Here is a 16876-nt window from a genome sequence, read left to right as displayed (position 1 = left end):
TCATATATAGCTTATTTTTATAAAATATAACTATATATATCATATCATATTATAGAGAAATAAGCTTGTGAAATTTTTTTTACTATTCCATGAAACTATTTATAATTCCATTACGTACGAAATACATCCGACAAAAACTATAGTTTTAATAATATTTTTAGCATGTAATAAAAAATTGGATAAAATATTAAGGTATAAAATTCACTCTAAACTATTTTTTTTTAAATATTAAAAAAATAGCACACTTTAAAAAAAAAAAATCCCCCAGGCAAGTGAACAGTGCAAGAGAACTGCATTGTTCACTATTTTTTAGTGAACAGTATACGCAATACACTGTTCATGTTAATTGCACTATTCATTGAACAGTGCAATTAACATGAACAGTTAATAAAAGGCATGAAAAAATTGCTGCTTTTCACCTCTGGCCACTGTCGGAAAGTGTTTTTCTTTATTTAAGAAAGGAAAACACTTTCCTTTGTTAACACTAATTCATTTTCCATTGACTGAATTTACTTTTCTTTGACTTTTTTCTTATTGTTTGCCAAACATTGAAAAAGTAGAAAAGTGAATTCCAGGAATTCACTTTTCTGCAATCAAACACAGTCTAAATATTCGATGATAAAATTTTAAATAAAAGTCTGGTGCGACTGAGTTAGACAGAATTTTATGTTGCTTGTTTTAAAGTCACATGGGCAGGGACCAATATTAAATTAATGGTCTATATTTTCTTTTTTAATGTAAAACTTGATGTTGGACTTTAAAGGGTAAATATAGAAATAAAAATGAACCATTTTCGGGGTCCATGACCTCTTATCAGAAAATCTTATCAGGAAATTGTGATGCACATAAGTTAGCTCGGACACCTCAAATTAAAAAAAAAAAAAAACACGAATTATTCTTGCACAAGTAATTTACATTCGGGGTATGTTCCTAAAGTATTCTGCAATAGTCAAAACTTGCGAAGGCATATAGTTTTACCGCTAAAAAAGTCAACTGCTACAATTGCATCATATCCTATTTTTTAAGCAACAAGGCGGGCATCTTCATGCCGCCTCTTTGTACAAAAATATCAGCAAAAGTCTTTTGTACAAAAATATCAGCAAAAGATGTACCTTTATTTATAGATATTTCAGCTAGAATTGGAATCAATTGTTTGGAACCAGATGGAGGGGAATTCAGGTTCTGGCCCAAAAACACCATTGTTGATGGGTGAAGGAAGAAGAAGCAGGAGACTGAGTAGAAGGAATTCAGTGAACTCGCTGAGGTCTAATTTTGTGGCAAAATTGCCTGATAAGGTCAGATCTGGCCTGGATACTGAGTCCCCTTATCAGATCAATTTATCCAAAACAGCAGGCTTAACAGAAGGTAATTGGTCCTTGGTATGTGATAATTATTCAAGGTTGCATACTCACTAGTTCTTCAATCCAAGAACAGAGCTTTTTGACTCTTTGCACAAGTTTTTGAATGTTTTTTTGTTTCAATCTTTTTACAGGGGAAAAGGAATATTATGAAAAGCAAATGGATATGCTGAAATCCTTTGAGGATGTTGATATTCTAATGGGAAATGACAACGACAATGAGGATGATGATGAAGAGCAAGCTCAACATGAAAAGGCTATGAAGATATCTAACTATGCAAACATAGTATTGCTGGCATTTAAGGTATAGTTTTATCACCATTTGGTTCTCCAAGGTCAATCAAACTCCAAAAAGTTTTAGTTTCTTCTTTTTCTGCACTTTATTTTGTTAAAAAATTGGTTTTGGCCTGGGTGATCAATCTCTTATTCCAATTGTTAAAGATGGAGATATGCATAGTGTGCAGATATATGCTACTATAAAGACTGGATCTTTGGCCATAGCAGCGTCGACGCTGGATTCTCTGCTTGATCTTATGGCTGGTGGCATTCTTTGGTTCGCTCACTTGTCAATGAAAAAAATAAATATCTATAAGTATCCTATTGGAAAATTGAGGGTGCAGCCAGTGGGGATAGTTATCTTTGCTGCTATCATGGCTACACTTGGTATGTTAACCAGCTGCAACTAGCAAGTTTTTCTGTTTTTTACTCCTTCTGCGTGACAAATCTATATATCCTTTTAGTTTCTTTCGATACAACTTTGTTTGTAACGTGGAAACTTTGCATCTTGACATGTTTGATTTCATGGTGAGTGATAACTTGGCAAAACAAGGAGCTAGAACTAGGAACAGAAAAACTAACCTAATGTGAATGGCAAATTGATTTCTTCATAGAACAGGGTTTGTCATTCTGATTCATTTCCTTTCAGGGTTTCAGATTTTGATACAGGCCGTCGAACAACTAATTCAACAAAAACCTACTGAGAAAATGTCTTCTAATCAGTTATTGTGGTTAGATGCAATAATGCTAAGTGCAACGGCAGTAAAGCTTGCCCTTTGGTTATACTGCAGAAGTTCAAGAAATGAGATTGTCCGTGCCTATGCAAAGGTTTTGTTCCTGACCTTGCCACTGAAAAAGCTGTGTCTTTTAGTTCTGGACTTGCTGTCACCAGTTCTAACTAAATCAAATGCCAATGTTCAGGATCACTATTTCGATGTAGTAACGAATGTAATGGGATTGATTGCAGCCGTTCTTGGCAATAAGTTCTACTGGTGGATAGACCCTGCAGGTGCCATCCTCCTTGCAGTTTACACAATTATAAATTGGTCTGGAACTGTTGTGGAAAACGCAGGTACCTTCTTCACCAATACAGTCCTCCTTGAATACACCAAGTTTTCTAACCATACATGCACCTCTTTATGCAGTGTCACTTGTTGGACAATCTGCACCTCCTGAATTCCTGCAGAAGTTGACATATCTTGTTATCAGGCATCCTCTAGTCCAGCGCGTCGAGATGATCCGAGCGTACACCTTTGGCGTTCTTTATTTTGTAGAGGTTAGTTATGCTATATGGAACTCGTTACAAGTTTTAGCGCATCCTTTTCTTTAAGCAGGTAACAGTTTGTGCTACCTTGAAACAGGTAGATATTGAACTCCCAGAAGAACTGCCACTAAAGGAAGCACATGTTATTGGTGAGACTTTGCAAAATAAGATTGAGAAATTGGCCGAGGTTGAGAGAGCATTTGTTCATCTTGATTTCGAATGTGACCATAAACCAGAACATATAGTTCTAAGCAAGCTGCCTGGCAATGATCCTTGACTTTTGGAGCTCCTCGCATGCATCTTTGCCATTATTTCTACTTTTTCTTACTTGTTTCCGTAGTCATCTATGATGCAAAGCAATGCTGCTTTCAGAGTATGGATGATTGTAATTTACATCAGGTTTGTAAAATCAAAGTTATTTTTGTGGGGTTTTTTTTAAAATTTATTTAGTTTTTGGAGTTGAAACAAGTAATATGTATTCTCTGGTTAAAGGCTGTTGCAGAGCCTAGGAATTTGCTGTTGATCAGAGGACTAATTAAGCCAACCTTAGGCTTCTTGTACAATAAAAAAGCGACATGGGGTAGGACATGCAAATAGGATCCTAGGGTTTGGTAAGTAATATTACTTGTATAAATAACTATAAATTATACTTTTCATATGCTAATGAGCTATAATTAATAATGATTGTGAAAGAATTATATTTTTGTAATGGAAGGGGAAAAGGGTTTTGAGTGGAGGGATGAAAAAAAAATTGGGGCCAAAAAGAGCGATTGTTGTTGTATCCAGTTGAAAATTTTGAAGTTGTAAACTTGAAGAATTATTGTCAATACAAAAATAAAGGATTCATGTTTAAGCAACAATTCAGTTATAACTCAATTTATATGGAATGTTTTAAATTTCCACCCAATTTTATTCCACTTTCTACATTATAAATAATACCGATCTTGCCCACATCATCATTATCATTTTATTATCATTATTATTTCTTCATCGTCTTTTCTTTAATCACTACCATGATCACTTCACCATTATTATACCTTACTATTGAAAAATATTTTATGAAAAAATATTTTTCAAGTCAAATATTAAAAATACTTTACATGCAAAACATTTTATATGTAAAAATGCTTTACGCAAAATAAACAAACCCTAAATCATAAAAAAAAACTTGTTTTGTTGTTTTTAAATTTAGACTGGCATAATAGGTCTACTCGGGACTTGGTCTATCTAGGACAAGAACCAATCTGGGTTAAAAAAAAATAGTAAAAAAAATTGATTGACTTAAATCTAAAATCTAGATTGACTAAGTCAATCCGGGCCTAACTCTCAATAACCAATCTTTTGACTTTATTTTTAGATTTTTTCTATATTTTGATTTAAATTATTAAATTCAAAATCAAATATCATGATAATGGTATGATCTAACAATTATTTTTCCAAAAAAAATTATAAGATCAGCATTCTTCTGTTGGATAATTTTTAAAAAATTAAGAACTGAAATATAAATAAAATAAAGTTTAAGATCAAAATGTTAAGCTTTCAAACTAAAAGGACCAAAAACAAAAGGGAGAAAAATTCTTTAGGCTAAAATCTTAACAAGGCTGGTATTCAACAGTAAATAAAAAAAAATTTACGCGGTTGCCTCCTTGTTAAATTTGATCTCTAAATTATCATTTTTTTTCCCCGGGAATGTTTCAATTCAATGCATAACACTGAAATAACTTAATAAAAATTAAATTAAATTATCAAATTTAAAATTCAAGTCAACTTAATCTAGATGAATAAAATTTAAAAAAAAAAAATTAATAATGGAACTTATGTGATTAAGATAGTGATGATGGTGGCTGTTTGGAGGTCGAGGTGATGAGACCATGTCACTTATAATTGAAATTATTAAATAATATTGTGAGTTAATTAATATTGAGATTTTTTAAAAGTTGAATTTATATATTTTAATAAATAAAATAAAATTTAAAACTAACTTGAAATATTTTATATTTTTAAAAAAGAATTTCACGAGAAAAACACGGGAACATGGGTAAAAATATTTTATGCAAAACAAAGGAAGCGAATGTTTTTCAAAGTTCAAGCCTTATTTTTGAATTTCAGGTTTAAAAAATATATTATTGTAATTATTTTTAAATAAAAAATACTTAGAAAAACAATCACAATCACACTATATATGAAAGATTAAGCACTTACAAGATTAGTTTTTATTTTAGTTTATTAATTAGATTTAATTTTTTTATTTAGTTTGACAATTTTATTTAGTGGGCTATGAGTATAATCGTTTGGTGGTGTTTAGGGATACTATTTATATGCTATTTTTCTACATTGCAGAGTTGCAGAATTCACCTCCTCCCTTTTCTCTTCTCTTCTCCTCTCCAGCTCCCACTTCCTCTCTCCATTTCTTCTTTCTCTTCTCTTCTTTCTTTTCTATTCAAATCTTACATTGTCCCGATTCAGCTTTTAGTATCAAAGCTTCGAGTTCTAGTTGTTCCTACAACTAAACAATCCATTACCAAAAAAAAAAAAATTGCTCAAATTCCAGAAATTCAGTAACAGTTTGTAAACCTTATAATTAGGGGGCTCTCATAAAAAAAAAATGTGTTATCAAACTTATTACATATATAAAAATTTCAAGCTCTCAATTAATGGTGTCAAATTCAAACAGCTCTCAAACCTGTTATATATAACAGGAGTGTTCAAAACTCCTTTTAAGAATTTTGTCTGAAGATGTGAGATTTGATTTTCTGCCTTGGACCTCCCATCTCTTTTTAATGGTCAAGCTGCAATCTAACATAGCCTTTGGATTTTCTGTTGATCAAAGGACTAATTAAGAGTGAAGCCCATGAAAAGATGTTGGTTGATCAACCATTATGGCTTTACGTACTCAAGAAAATTGCCACATAATTATAGTTTTCTGGTTAGAATCTGTTCTTTACCTCCCTATGAAAAGAAGAATGCTATAAAGTACCGGTTGTTCCTAGAATACAACAAACAAAAATTTACCGAGGGAGTTGTGGAGAAGAACAAAATGATGACTTACTTAAGAACCAGGCAGTATCCGACCATTGTACATCTTATCAAGTAATTGCCGTGCATCAGGCCTCCTTAGAAGACCTTTGTTATTTGGTAAACCAGTACCTAAACAAACAGGACAAACGAGTTTCCCTCGACCTGCACACACCATGCACTGGTTGTCATTTCTCACGGAAAAATAAACTATCAAGAATTCTGTAGGCAAAAAGAGAGAAGTGGGTAAAGAATTCATGGCTAAAAGCGGTAACGATAACAGGTATGTATTTGGTGTTGGAAAAGGAGAATAAGAAACTTTTACCATGCAACGATCTTTAATGTCAAAACAAACATTTTTGAAGCTATATAGCAGCTTGACCAGTTTCTCGAACAGGAAAAAAAAAATATGCAGCATGTGATTTTAAAAATGTCTAGCTAACCAGAAGTTACAGGTACCGGCTAAAGTTCTAGACTTGATACTTGGCTGTTAAATCTTTTTCACATTTCAGCATGTTAAACAGAAAAAATAGGTTCTTAAGTATTGTTTGTATAATTTCTAGGGATCAATTTAGCTTCTTGTGATGTTCCACTAGTGAATAAGAGGTTGTGCTATCCACTGACTTTGAACTAAAGGGAGCAGTAAACCATAAGAAAACTCAACTCATAGATGGGACTTGTTTGCAACTCATGATAGAGATTGGAAGATGTAGCTTTTACAGAAGCTCTTAGATCTTGTACACCAATATGCAGCAATGTTTCCAACATATTTTACTCTAAACTTGAACACCAACAACTTGTTGATACGACAATGTTTGGAAGTTTTGCTAAAACGTGTTTTTAGTTCGAGTCACAGTTTATCCAGCAACCTTATATTCAATAAACTATAAAGCTGGCCTCATTGACGCATAATGGTTACTTCCGTCAACAGCTGGCTGATACGACTATCACAGAATTTCTGATGAGGGAAATTCCAAACTTTCCAAATGTTTCCCTGATTCTTATATCTTCAAAATACTTTTGGAGTCCAAAGGGCTTTAATCTCTGGTTGATTCATCGTCAGAAATCAGATGCTCAAAGAACCACTATGAACATGTTTCTATAGAGCAGCGATACAAAGAAGCTTGCTTAAATGGGGCATGTCTGGATTTTCTAATTCAGGGATATTCAGAATGACACCTATTACATGCCTAGATATACTGAACTTGTGTCCGGTTTATCATTCCCGCATTCAAATGCTGATAAAAAATGGAATATTTCTCATCTCAAGGTAATGCAAAATGAAAACAAAGAAGGAGAAAGCGTAAAAACAAGTACCGGAATATATATAATCTCAGGTGCTAATATAAAGATGGAGCATCAGACAGAGAATATGTACCATAACAATTTGGACATTCTGTAAACTCATAAACATCTTTAGCTCGTTTTCTGTTGAGGGCTTTCCATTTTCCGGTACCACCGCACATATCACCTATATAAAAGGTAAATCAACATCTTGCAGCCGTTTAAAAAGCGAGATGAATTTTGAATTGAAACTTTAAAAATCCCTAGTATGCTAAAAAAAGGCAAACTTTACAAAACTAAGATCACAATAAGAAAAATGCAGAGAGCACGAGATAAAAGCGAAAGAATACTTACAAAGTACAGCACCACTGCCCAAACAATTCCGGCATACAGGTCTTTCTTTTCCATCCATGGCAATTGCTTTTGGGATCGAAATGGAAGTTGCTGAAGTACCGATTAAAACTAAGGTTGAACACAAGCAAGAAAGACAATGGCGCCTTGATGTTGACAATTGAGATTCCTGTTGCAAAAAATGGGATATTGCTGAATAGAAGATCAACATCTCGTATTCTATCATAGACTTATGGTAGACATTGTTCATCAGTAAGAACTATAAACATAAGCATTCTAAGTTTTCTGCTTAACGAAGACAACCTCTCCGCTACAAAATCATTACAAGTATTCTGTTCTTTTACTATCCAATAGCTAATCTGTTACGATTTAAAAGCGATTCCTCTATTATCCCATTTCATCGAGGGCTGGCTTCGATGCCCCCTAAAATTGAAAAGTGTGGTTTTCTCCCTAAGAACATCACTTAAGAATGAGAAGAACCTACAAGCATAAATATAAGTAAAATCATGAATAACATTGTTTCGAAAATTAAGAAAATTGATTACAAAGAAAGACAAATTCGACAAAGAGAAAACACAAACCTTCATCTTGATTGACTGTGATGGGTCATCGAAACCTCCAGAGGACGAGGAGCTTTCATCTTCCAAACTTGATTTCACACGAATCCCAACTGGCTTCACATTAAGTACTATGTATACATGTTAAAAACAGACATCACACTGTCTTGTCTATCAACAAACCGTACATGAGAGCAAACACTGATATCCATCAATTGAACTAGGAAAAACACCATGATGAAACAGATGGAAGCTAGTTCAAACATGTTTACGTTCTCACATAATTATAGTTACTATGTGGCAAATTCTCATACATGCTGACACGAACTGAACTATACACGACTGGAAAACAAGAACTAAACTAGGAAAGCAAAACCTAAGCAATAAAAACAAAGCTCACAAGCCAAGAAGATTCAACAACATATATATAAAAAAGAAAGTAAGAGACAGTTTTCAAGAATCTGAAATTCACTTATGGGGTGCTTAAAAGAGAGAGAGAGAGAGAGAGAGAGAGAGAGAGAGAGAGAGAGAGTTAGTCTTACAGTGGTGCTGGGAGGGTTTAGAGGATAAAGACAGGCGTTCTGGGAAAACTGAGAGATGAGAAGTAGATAATAATGACGATACCATTCTCTCTATCTCTATCTCTCTGTGACAAAATCAGTTTCTCTTTTCATATGGGGTGTGTAAATGTAATCTACGGAGGGCATGGGAGACGAGAACTTGTGGAGGGAGATGGCTGTTCAGATAATTAAAAAATGGCGACGTGAATCATGTATCAGCCATTTGATTGGATATTTGGATGGCTGATATTTTTCCTGCCAGTAATATATAGATAGAAATGGTGATTAATTTTGTAAAATTAAAATTATACAGTAACTGGGTCCATTAATATACTGATGATGAAAATCAGATTAATTTTCATAAAGTTTGAACACAAGTGACTAAATCTCGAGTTATAAATTAACCCGAATTAATTTTTTTAAAAAAAATTAATAATTTATACATAAAAGTTTTGAAATAATACATGTGCATATAAATTATAAAAAAAATATAAAACATGAAATATAATATAATTATCCGGTTTAAAAAAATTAAAAAACAATTAAGGTAAATATATATCATAAAATCATCCATGTATATTGTTTTTTAATATAAAATAATTATACTATACTCAGATAATTATACTACACTTCATACATCATATTTTTTATATATATGTAGTCTACTTTCACAAATATTATATCAAATATTTTTCTTGTGAGATGTTAAATTCTTCACCCAGGTTTTAAATTAACTTAACAAGTCACTCGAGTTGAACGAGTAATTATATCTTCAAGCTTAATTGTATCTTCAAGCTTTTTTTTTATTTGAAACCTTACTAAGATCCGAATCAACCTGTCCAGCCAAGTTAAGTATTTTCATTTTTAATTCCAACTTGAAATCAAAAGATACACTAAATACTCTAGATTTAAAATTATCTACTAGATTATTGAATCAACTCAACCATTACAGATGAATTATCTTTATTAAAACCAGCTAAGTTTTATCATATTAATATTTTATCATATTCAACTAAAAATTTAACTTAAATAGTCTTGTTGACCATTTAAAAACACAATTGAAACTATTTCCCAAAACAAATTGTTTAAAAATTAATTTATTTTTAAAATGTATTGATATTAAAAAAATTAAAAATAAAAATATATATATTATTTTAATATATTAATATATTTCCAAACAAAAAAACAAACAAACACTTCCTCACTTTCAAATATCACCTTAAATTTCCAAACAAAACCAGGTTTAATAACTATGACAACAAAAGAAAAAAAAAAAAAGAGAAATCCTGAACTCTGGCTTGCAGATCATTTACACCAATCTTTTGGAACACTTAGGTTATAAAATCGATGGCAGTAAAGAAGTGCAAACTAAAACCTTCTGTATTAAGAGCTAAAATTACAGCTTCAATATCAACCATACACAAAACTACAATTCTCAGTTGCTGCAACTAAAGCTCTCTACTCCAATTTGTATAATTAACATGAGAAACAAAATAAGCAAGGTGGTGGGCAAGAATCATCAAAATCTCTTTTTGTTTTTCTTGCTCCCTACAATTTGGCATTTCAAGAAACAGTCCTCCCATAGCACAAACATGCAAGATAGAGGTTCTTCGCCCACTTTTCCTGTGCGTTAAAAGAAAAACCAGAGTGAGATATTGTCTCGTAATTCATTACCAAATAAAATATTAATGAGAATAAACAGTGTATATAAATTTCATACTGCTCCCATCAGGGGGGCGTAAAAATGACTAAAATTTAACACTGGTGGGATATCAAAACAGGAGAGATGCCCCATAAAAACAAGAAATTGTTATGCAAACTTCTTCAATTTCTAGAATTTGTCACAACTCATAGTTAGCATGCCATGAAAAAGGAAGAATAATGGTACAAGCTTTTGTATATTAGCTAAGGCACTATGTTTATGTAGTGGTGAAATATCGCAATGTTACAGCAGTTGAAAAGTTTGGAAGAGATGAAGAAAACAGTTTAGGCCTGTTGGTTTACTGCATGATGATTCAAACAACAGAAAAGAAAGGTGCAGTCTGTTTCTGTGATAGAGGTGGATTCAAGCACAAACAAAGCATTCAGATAATTGAAGAACAGAGTCAACATGATCAAACAGAATGTATTACCTTAACATGAGTGCTTGGAAATTGAGATGTGCGTAAAGTTTCCTGGGTTTCATCTCCAGGTTTGCGCTTTGGGACACTCAAGATAAGAGCAGCTTGATCAAAAGTTGCAGCAGTTGATGTAATTCTGAAACCAGTATCCCACCTTCTGTGAATGCCCTCACTTGGATAGAGAAAATCAAGCTCCACAACCTGTTGAAGCCAGTGGTAAGTGACCCAGAACCCACTCTCGAGTAAATCACTTGCAAGAAATCATATAAACTTCTTATATAGTGCTGATATGTACATACTTTATATGGTTTAAACTTGAGCAATCTGCAAACCACCACACGAGTTTGTTTCAAATTACTTCGTTTAAAAATATGGTTGACAAGTTACAAGGTTACTTTATTCTATATTTTGGTTCTAAATCAATGTGTCTATTGCCATCCATAACTATCTAACACTTCTTAATCAATGTTAATTTCTAACTAAATCTGCAATTTGTTCCTGTGAGATCACAAATAAAAATGAAATCTAGAGGGCAAGGTAAAAAGAGCTTTCAGGCTAGGTATTTAACTGGGAATCCACTGTTCAAGTTCAAACAAATTGTTTATTTATTTTTAATCAAGCTTTCATTTGAATAGCAACAGTTTTGAAAAATAAAAAGGAAAACCAAAAACTAACAGGTACAAGATGAATTGAAGTTCACATTCAAACCATGGAAAGTTTGGTCAGACTTGTGAACAGTAAAAATCCATGGGCTCGATGCTCATGCAAATTAGTGAGAAGAGCCTTTTATATATTTGAAATGGGCATAGCCTAGGAATGAGTTCAATTGTCTAACTGTCTACATGACAAAAGAAATTTGACCTGATCACTGAAGCCTGCATTGCGTGACATGACAACACCCCAGCGGGTTCCAGCAGTCGCCATTGATGTCACATAAAATCCTTCTCTCCACTTCTTGTTTATCCACTTGAAGGGGAAAGAATCACTTACTTTGTAAGACTGTTGAGTGTATTGGGTGCCTGCATAAATTAAAGGCATCACTTTGTTTTAGTTGCCAAAAGGAAAAGTTTGCTAAAATTTGCACCACAGCAACACCTTGACCCCCATGCCTAAAGAAAAAGAGAGAAAAGTTGCAAGCAAGTGGCTCATGTTCAAATGCAACAACCACAGAAAAGTCCTAATAAACCATTAAACTGTGGCCCAAAGACTAACAATAGCTGCACGTTAATACAAAGAACTTAAGAGATAATGTGAACTAACCTTTGGACATGACCACAAGGGAGCTTCCATTGTTTGAACCAGCAATAGAACTGATGTAATAGTTCTTCTCCCATTGTTCCATTATCCATTCCTGTTAATTGGGAAGTAACAATTTCAATTATTGTCTCCATATTCAATTACTAACATGATTAAGAAAAGGAAACCTGAGCACACTTACACATGCATATGTATGTAACATATTTATACTTATGTTAATGCATGTATGAATTTGAGATTATATTTTTATCATTTACTTATGCACAGTAGAGGTTCACCTTGTGTAAGAAAAAAGGTGAGAGTTCATAAACTTGGTTTGTAAAATTAGTTCCAGCATCCATGATTAATGCCCAAAGATTGGAAGAAGATGCCACGCAACTTATAAGCAGACCATCAGCAATTCCTCTCTCCACATGTTGACCCAACCTTCCATCAGCGACATTATAATGGTACCTATATAAAGAACAGACAGATGTCGTCAGGCCTCCATGAAGTCAGGAAACCACATTCAAGTGCAGTGAAGCAAAGGAGGGGTGCCCAGCATCCCCAGTGTCAAATATTTTTAAGAAAGCAGGGGAGAGGGAGGAGGGGAGTTGGGGAGGCATGTCTATGAGTGGTTCACCCTTATGCCAATTGCCGAGCAAAAGACCACCAAACCTGATAGACAAGGTGGCTGTATAGGGGACCAAAAAAACCATGCGACACAATGGAATTGTGAAAGGAGTTTTCAAACAGATAAATGCAATAACAATCATTTCGAATCTTTGCTTAGTTAGGGCATGTAGCAGTCCTTTTAGGACAGCCACTTCACTGTTACAAAACGATTTTCTCTTCGCTTACATACCCAGAGTTGTATGATTTCTTGTTGCCTCAGATTAATAAAGGTAAACTAGAATCCAAAAGAACAAAGCAATTTTTTAGAGGGAAAAGACCAAGAATCACGAATCAAAACATTGTACCTCTGTTTCATTGGTGGCTTGGCATTGTAAACAGAAATCCATTGCGCAGCAGGAACTCCAAGACGGACTTTTTTCTTAGGTTGCCCATCATCATCTTCCTCGATATTCAGCCTACCACGTTTTTGACCAACTTGACAAATGATCTGCCAAAGGATGCATTATTATTGACCAGAGAAGGATGAGTGTAAAAGTAATACTTGTTTGTGGATTTAAGCATTACCCCTACCTTTTGAGCACCATCAGTGTTTATTGGCCTTATAGCTGGATTTGGTCCTATCAAGCTCTCAAACAAAGATATTAATTTGGAATAGTTGGGCTCCTCGTCAAATTTCATATTCACCACGATTTCAAGAAACTGTTTAAGAGCAGGAGGACAGAAGCAGCACAGCATCTCTGGTGACGTTGCCATCTTCTTTTTGCAAACCAAGAAGGACTTGTTGTCACCCTAAGATTAATTTGACAAGAAAAGACAACAGAGTCAACATATCATTTTATCAAAGAAATGCATGAGGATGGCAAACTGCCCCTGCAAGCATGTGTGTTTTGCATTTATTAACATGAGCATTTGCATGGCATGTGTGATTGTATGTCCTTGTAGTACCTGGTAGCCTTGCCATGGCAATCTGCCTTTGTGAAGGAAGATAAGTGTATACGCAAGAGATTCAAGATCATCTCTCCTACTGGCAGTTCTTCCCAAATGAGCATGAACACTAGCATATCGAACAGTTCCCCTGAGGAATTAAACAGAACGGTATCATAAATAATGGTCAGGTTCACATTTTGTCCACAAGACCAAAGAAGAAAAATCATCAAGTCTCACCTAAACATATCGGGGCGCTGATCATATTCAACATGCTGTCCTGTACCACTGTCTTTCCACTTTGTTGCTGCAGTTTTGGGTACCAATAACACATAAGGAATTTCAATAAATAGCAATAAAAGAACTTCAATGATAAATGACTTTGACTCACCTAATCCAAGGTCCACAAGAAATAACTTCTTCTCTTGAGCTGTTGATGGCTGACCAAGTAAAAAGTTCTCAGGCTTTACATCTCCATGCACATAGCTAAAATCAGACAAGGTTGCATAATTCATAAGTTTTTCACAGAAAAAGTGGAATGAAGAATTAATAAAGCTACCAAATGGATATCCTTATGACAACATAACCAAGAAAACAATTTGATACACAGCTAAATAGCATACCCTCTAGAGTGCATCTTCTCTAAAATTGACAGAGACTCTGCTGCAATACAAGCTACCATTTCCGAGGACATCCTGCATTAAAAAAGAATGGCAAACCAATCAACATGTAGAACAAAGAAAGCAAATATGTCTTGCGTGAAAAAGAATCCAGCCTGGCAATAAAAGAAATTCCTTATTATTCCTCCATTTTTTGGGAAGGAAAAAAGTGTAGGGAATTGACAAATTGGATAAAACAATGCATGCAAGATTTAGCATAACATGTTTCATGGTGAAAATAAAAACAACTTCACAAAATTTATCCCCAAAACCAATTCCATGGAAAAAAGCATACAACTCAACCCTGCCCAAAAATATTAATATATTAAAAAAAATGCATCCATCAATGCATGAATACTCACGCTTGCCCAGAAGAATTCCATACATCCCAAAGGCTAGGGCCCAACATGTCCATAACCTGAAAAATATATGAGCTGAAGTTAAACCAGGAAACATGATGAACAGGTGAGAAAGGGTGGGCTTGCACATCATACCATTACATAATAATCCCCTTGCCTTCCTTTATAGTGTACTCTTGGCACTCCATGACTGCCACCAAGCGTGCTGTCAAACAAAAACACATTGCAGGGTCAATAAAATATTTATGATAGATCTGAAAACCACCAGAACAACCTAATCTAGAGGGAAAATGTACGTACTTGTAAACTTGCCACTCGTATGGGGGGCCATAATTACAGCCTTTGCTGTTTCTGTGCTCAAATTTCAGAGCCACCTAAAGGAAACACAGGCAGGAAAAATAAAATTACAGGAAGATTAAGTTTGTATATCCAAAAGAAAAATGCAGTAGCTACATTAATTTTACCTCCAGGGCCCCAGAGCCCGTCGCACGTTCATTTCCACCATTAGCACGACGACCAACAAACACCTGACCAAAACCACCTTTCCCCAACTTCCTTTCTATCTTATATACAGGTGACCCTCCCACTTGAACCTTAGATAAGAAAAAAACAAACACTCTAATTACCATAAAAACAAAAGGCAATAGTAGAAGCTGAATAAGTCGTAATTTAGAAAGCCATCCATGCAACAATAAAACAAAGCCATGGAAACTAACAAAAAATTCAGCCCTGGCTTTTATACTTAAATCATGAACAAATAAATGCATGTACAGAACTAGCAGCAAAAAACCGTTAAACATTTCAGAAAAGATTCAAACATTCCAAAAAAATGTACATTCTATTTCCCTGAGCATCAGAAACGCTAATGAGATTGCATATCAAACCTCCAACAAAACCATCCTTTTGTAGCTGCAAGTATAAATGACCAACAACAACTAAACAAAACCAGCATTTAAAGCCAGACTTCAGGAAAAACCATCAACCAAACCTAGCCAACACAAAATCAAAATCCCCACAGAATACAGACCACTCATTCAGCTAAAAAACCACTAAATGATCATTACTTGAGCAACTTACAGCACCAACAACCAGAACCCAGCTTGAAAAGCACATTTTCACACACAAAAACATACCATTTAAAAACGGAATGACATCATACTCTGTATATCAGCAAAATCACAACAAAGTAAGCAAACCCCGATAACAAAATATCAGATCAGCCACAAAATAAATAAAAACAAAAAAACAGCATACCTTATCAGGAAAAGGAGCAGTACTCCCCTCCTCTTCTTGGGCACCAGCTTTATTAGCACTTAAACCTCCACTGTCATCAGCCATTACACCCTTCACTCTTTCAACTTTCTCTTCTTCTTCGATATCAACTACCAAATTCTTCCCTTTCTTATCACTCTCTGATATCAATATTACTTTTTTACCCTCCTCCTCCTCCTCCTCCTCGACTCGTTTACTTTTCTTGCTGTTACTCTGATCACCTTCTTCCTCCTTCTCTTTCAACCTTTTCGCTTCCAATCTTGTCCTCGGCCTCTTCTTCGCTTCTCTGGCTACAGCAGCACGGGTCTTTGCGTGATTTTTCGCAACTGGTGTGTCTGTTTGCTTCTCTTGCTGTTGATTTCGCGCTAACCTTGCGCGATTCCTTCTGAGCTCAGGCATAATAGCTGATCAAGCCCATGCAATCCGTCCCTTAAAAACCCTAGCACTTCTACTCTGATTATCATTATAGTGAAATCGAACTATAATCCATGGCTTCCTTCAGGAAAAAAAGGGATTAGATAGAGTTTTTTTTATGGTTTCGATTATAAGATTGAAGATCAATTTGAGAGAGAAATAGAGAAATAAAGGGTGTGGAAATTGGGGATCTTTTTAGGGTTAGGGTTAGATTGGGAGAGAGGCGGAGAAAGAGACAAAAAAATGAGGAAGGGAAATGGTGAAAGCAAGTAGGAATGGAGTTTTGGGTTGTGGTGGGACCAGAAAGAGGGGGAAACGGTCGTAGTGGTCTGCTTGCTTGGTTTGGTTGCGGGGTGAAGGTAAGTTTGGTGGCAAAAACGCTTACATGCAAGATTACGTGCTTGTGTTTTTTTGTTTACGCGGATTATATTGAAAAAAAAATATTTGTTAAATATAGTTTGAGCTTATTTGTTTTATTTTTTTATATATAACAGTAGAAATAAAGGGATATCATGTCTTTTCTTGATTCACTTTGAAATTACTAGAGATATAAATTTTTTTATTTTTTTATTTTTTATCATATATATTTAT

The 16876-nt window shown here is 34.4% G+C and overlaps 3 protein-coding genes across 7 annotated transcripts; 1 reads left to right on the top strand and 2 right to left on the bottom strand.

The window, feature by feature from the left end:
- The first annotated feature begins 1026 nt into the window (after positions 1-1026).
- Positions 1027-3320, top strand: LOC118049759 (metal tolerance protein 4). The gene is made up of 7 exons (XM_035059849.2): positions 1027-1365; positions 1493-1662; positions 1823-2021; positions 2284-2462; positions 2556-2706; positions 2780-2910; positions 2996-3320. Exons 1-7 carry the CDS (start codon positions 1164-1166, stop codon positions 3173-3175), a joined length of 1212 nt encoding a protein of 403 aa, XP_034915740.1. The 5' UTR covers positions 1027-1163; the 3' UTR covers positions 3176-3320.
- On the bottom strand, positions 2534-8854 carry LOC118049760 (protein PHOTOSYSTEM I ASSEMBLY 2, chloroplastic). 5 transcript variants are annotated; one of them, XM_035059853.2, is made up of 6 exons: positions 8648-8851; positions 8130-8236; positions 7552-7717; positions 7292-7384; positions 5948-6078; positions 2534-5404 (listed from the first exon to the last, which is right to left on the bottom strand). In XM_035059853.2, the coding sequence occupies exons 1-5, from the start codon at positions 8730-8732 to the stop codon at positions 5948-5950; spliced, it is 582 nt and encodes a 193-aa protein (XP_034915744.1). In that variant the 5' UTR covers positions 8733-8851; the 3' UTR covers positions 2534-5404. The 5 variants fall into 5 exon arrangements, with proteins under 5 accessions (XP_034915744.1, XP_073262448.1, XP_034915747.1 ...); XM_073406347.1 differs by having other exon boundaries at positions 2534-5398; XM_035059856.2 differs by lacking the exon at positions 2534-5404 and adding an exon at positions 5453-5715 and having other exon boundaries at positions 8130-8218; positions 8648-8854.
- A 1169-nt stretch (positions 8855-10023) lies between these two features.
- Positions 10024-16588, bottom strand: LOC118049762 (casein kinase 1-like protein HD16). Its single transcript, XM_035059859.2, has 16 exons — positions 15854-16588; positions 15064-15192; positions 14900-14973; positions 14735-14804; positions 14603-14658; positions 14205-14276; positions 13973-14067; positions 13822-13888; positions 13603-13732; positions 13228-13446; positions 13002-13144; positions 12321-12495; positions 12046-12136; positions 11647-11804; positions 10798-10986; positions 10024-10288 (listed from the first exon to the last, which is right to left on the bottom strand). Exons 1-16 carry the CDS (start codon positions 16268-16270, stop codon positions 10229-10231), a joined length of 2145 nt encoding a protein of 714 aa, XP_034915750.1. The 5' UTR covers positions 16271-16588; the 3' UTR covers positions 10024-10228.
- Between the last annotated feature and the right edge of the window lie 288 nt (positions 16589-16876).

This window comes from Populus alba, chromosome 1 (genome assembly GCF_005239225.2).
Source record: "Populus alba chromosome 1, ASM523922v2, whole genome shotgun sequence".
Taxonomy (NCBI): Eukaryota; Viridiplantae; Streptophyta; class Magnoliopsida; order Malpighiales; family Salicaceae; genus Populus; species Populus alba.
The sequence above is the reverse complement of the archived record's forward strand: the minus strand, read 5'-3'. Positions and strand labels throughout refer to the sequence as shown.

What these genes read in the sequence shown, in the direction of transcription:
- LOC118049759 (XM_035059849.2), top strand. Translation starts at nt 1,164, where the DNA reads ATGGAGGGGAATTCAGGTTCTGGCCCAAAAACACCATTGTTGATGGGT. An exon ending in TAGTATTGCTGGCATTTAAG is followed by an intron (nt 1,663 to 1,822) that starts GTATAGTTTTAT and finishes CATAGTGTGCAG; the next exon opens with ATATATGCTACTATAAAGAC. An exon ending in GCGTTCTTTATTTTGTAGAG is followed by an intron (nt 2,911 to 2,995) that starts GTTAGTTATGCT and finishes ACCTTGAAACAG; the next exon opens with GTAGATATTGAACTCCCAGA.
- LOC118049760 (XM_035059853.2), bottom strand. Translation starts at nt 8,732, where the DNA reads ATGGTATCGTCATTATTATCTACTTCTCATCTCTCAGTTTTCCCAGAA. An exon ending in TAAACCCTCCCAGCACCACT is followed by an intron (nt 8,237 to 8,647) that starts GTAAGACTAACT and finishes ATGTATACATAG; the next exon opens with TACTTAATGTGAAGCCAGTT. An exon ending in AGAATGTCCAAATTGTTATG is followed by an intron (nt 6,079 to 7,291) that starts GTACATATTCTC and finishes TGGTGTGTGCAG; the next exon opens with GTCGAGGGAAACTCGTTTGT.
- LOC118049762 (XM_035059859.2), bottom strand. Translation starts at nt 16,270, where the DNA reads ATGCCTGAGCTCAGAAGGAATCGCGCAAGGTTAGCGCGAAATCAACAG. An exon ending in TACGAGTGGCAAGTTTACAA is followed by an intron (nt 14,805 to 14,899) that starts GTACGTACATTT and finishes TTTGTTTGACAG; the next exon opens with CACGCTTGGTGGCAGTCATG. An exon ending in CCTTGTGGTCATGTCCAAAG is followed by an intron (nt 11,805 to 12,045) that starts GTTAGTTCACAT and finishes TAATTTATGCAG; the next exon opens with GCACCCAATACACTCAACAG.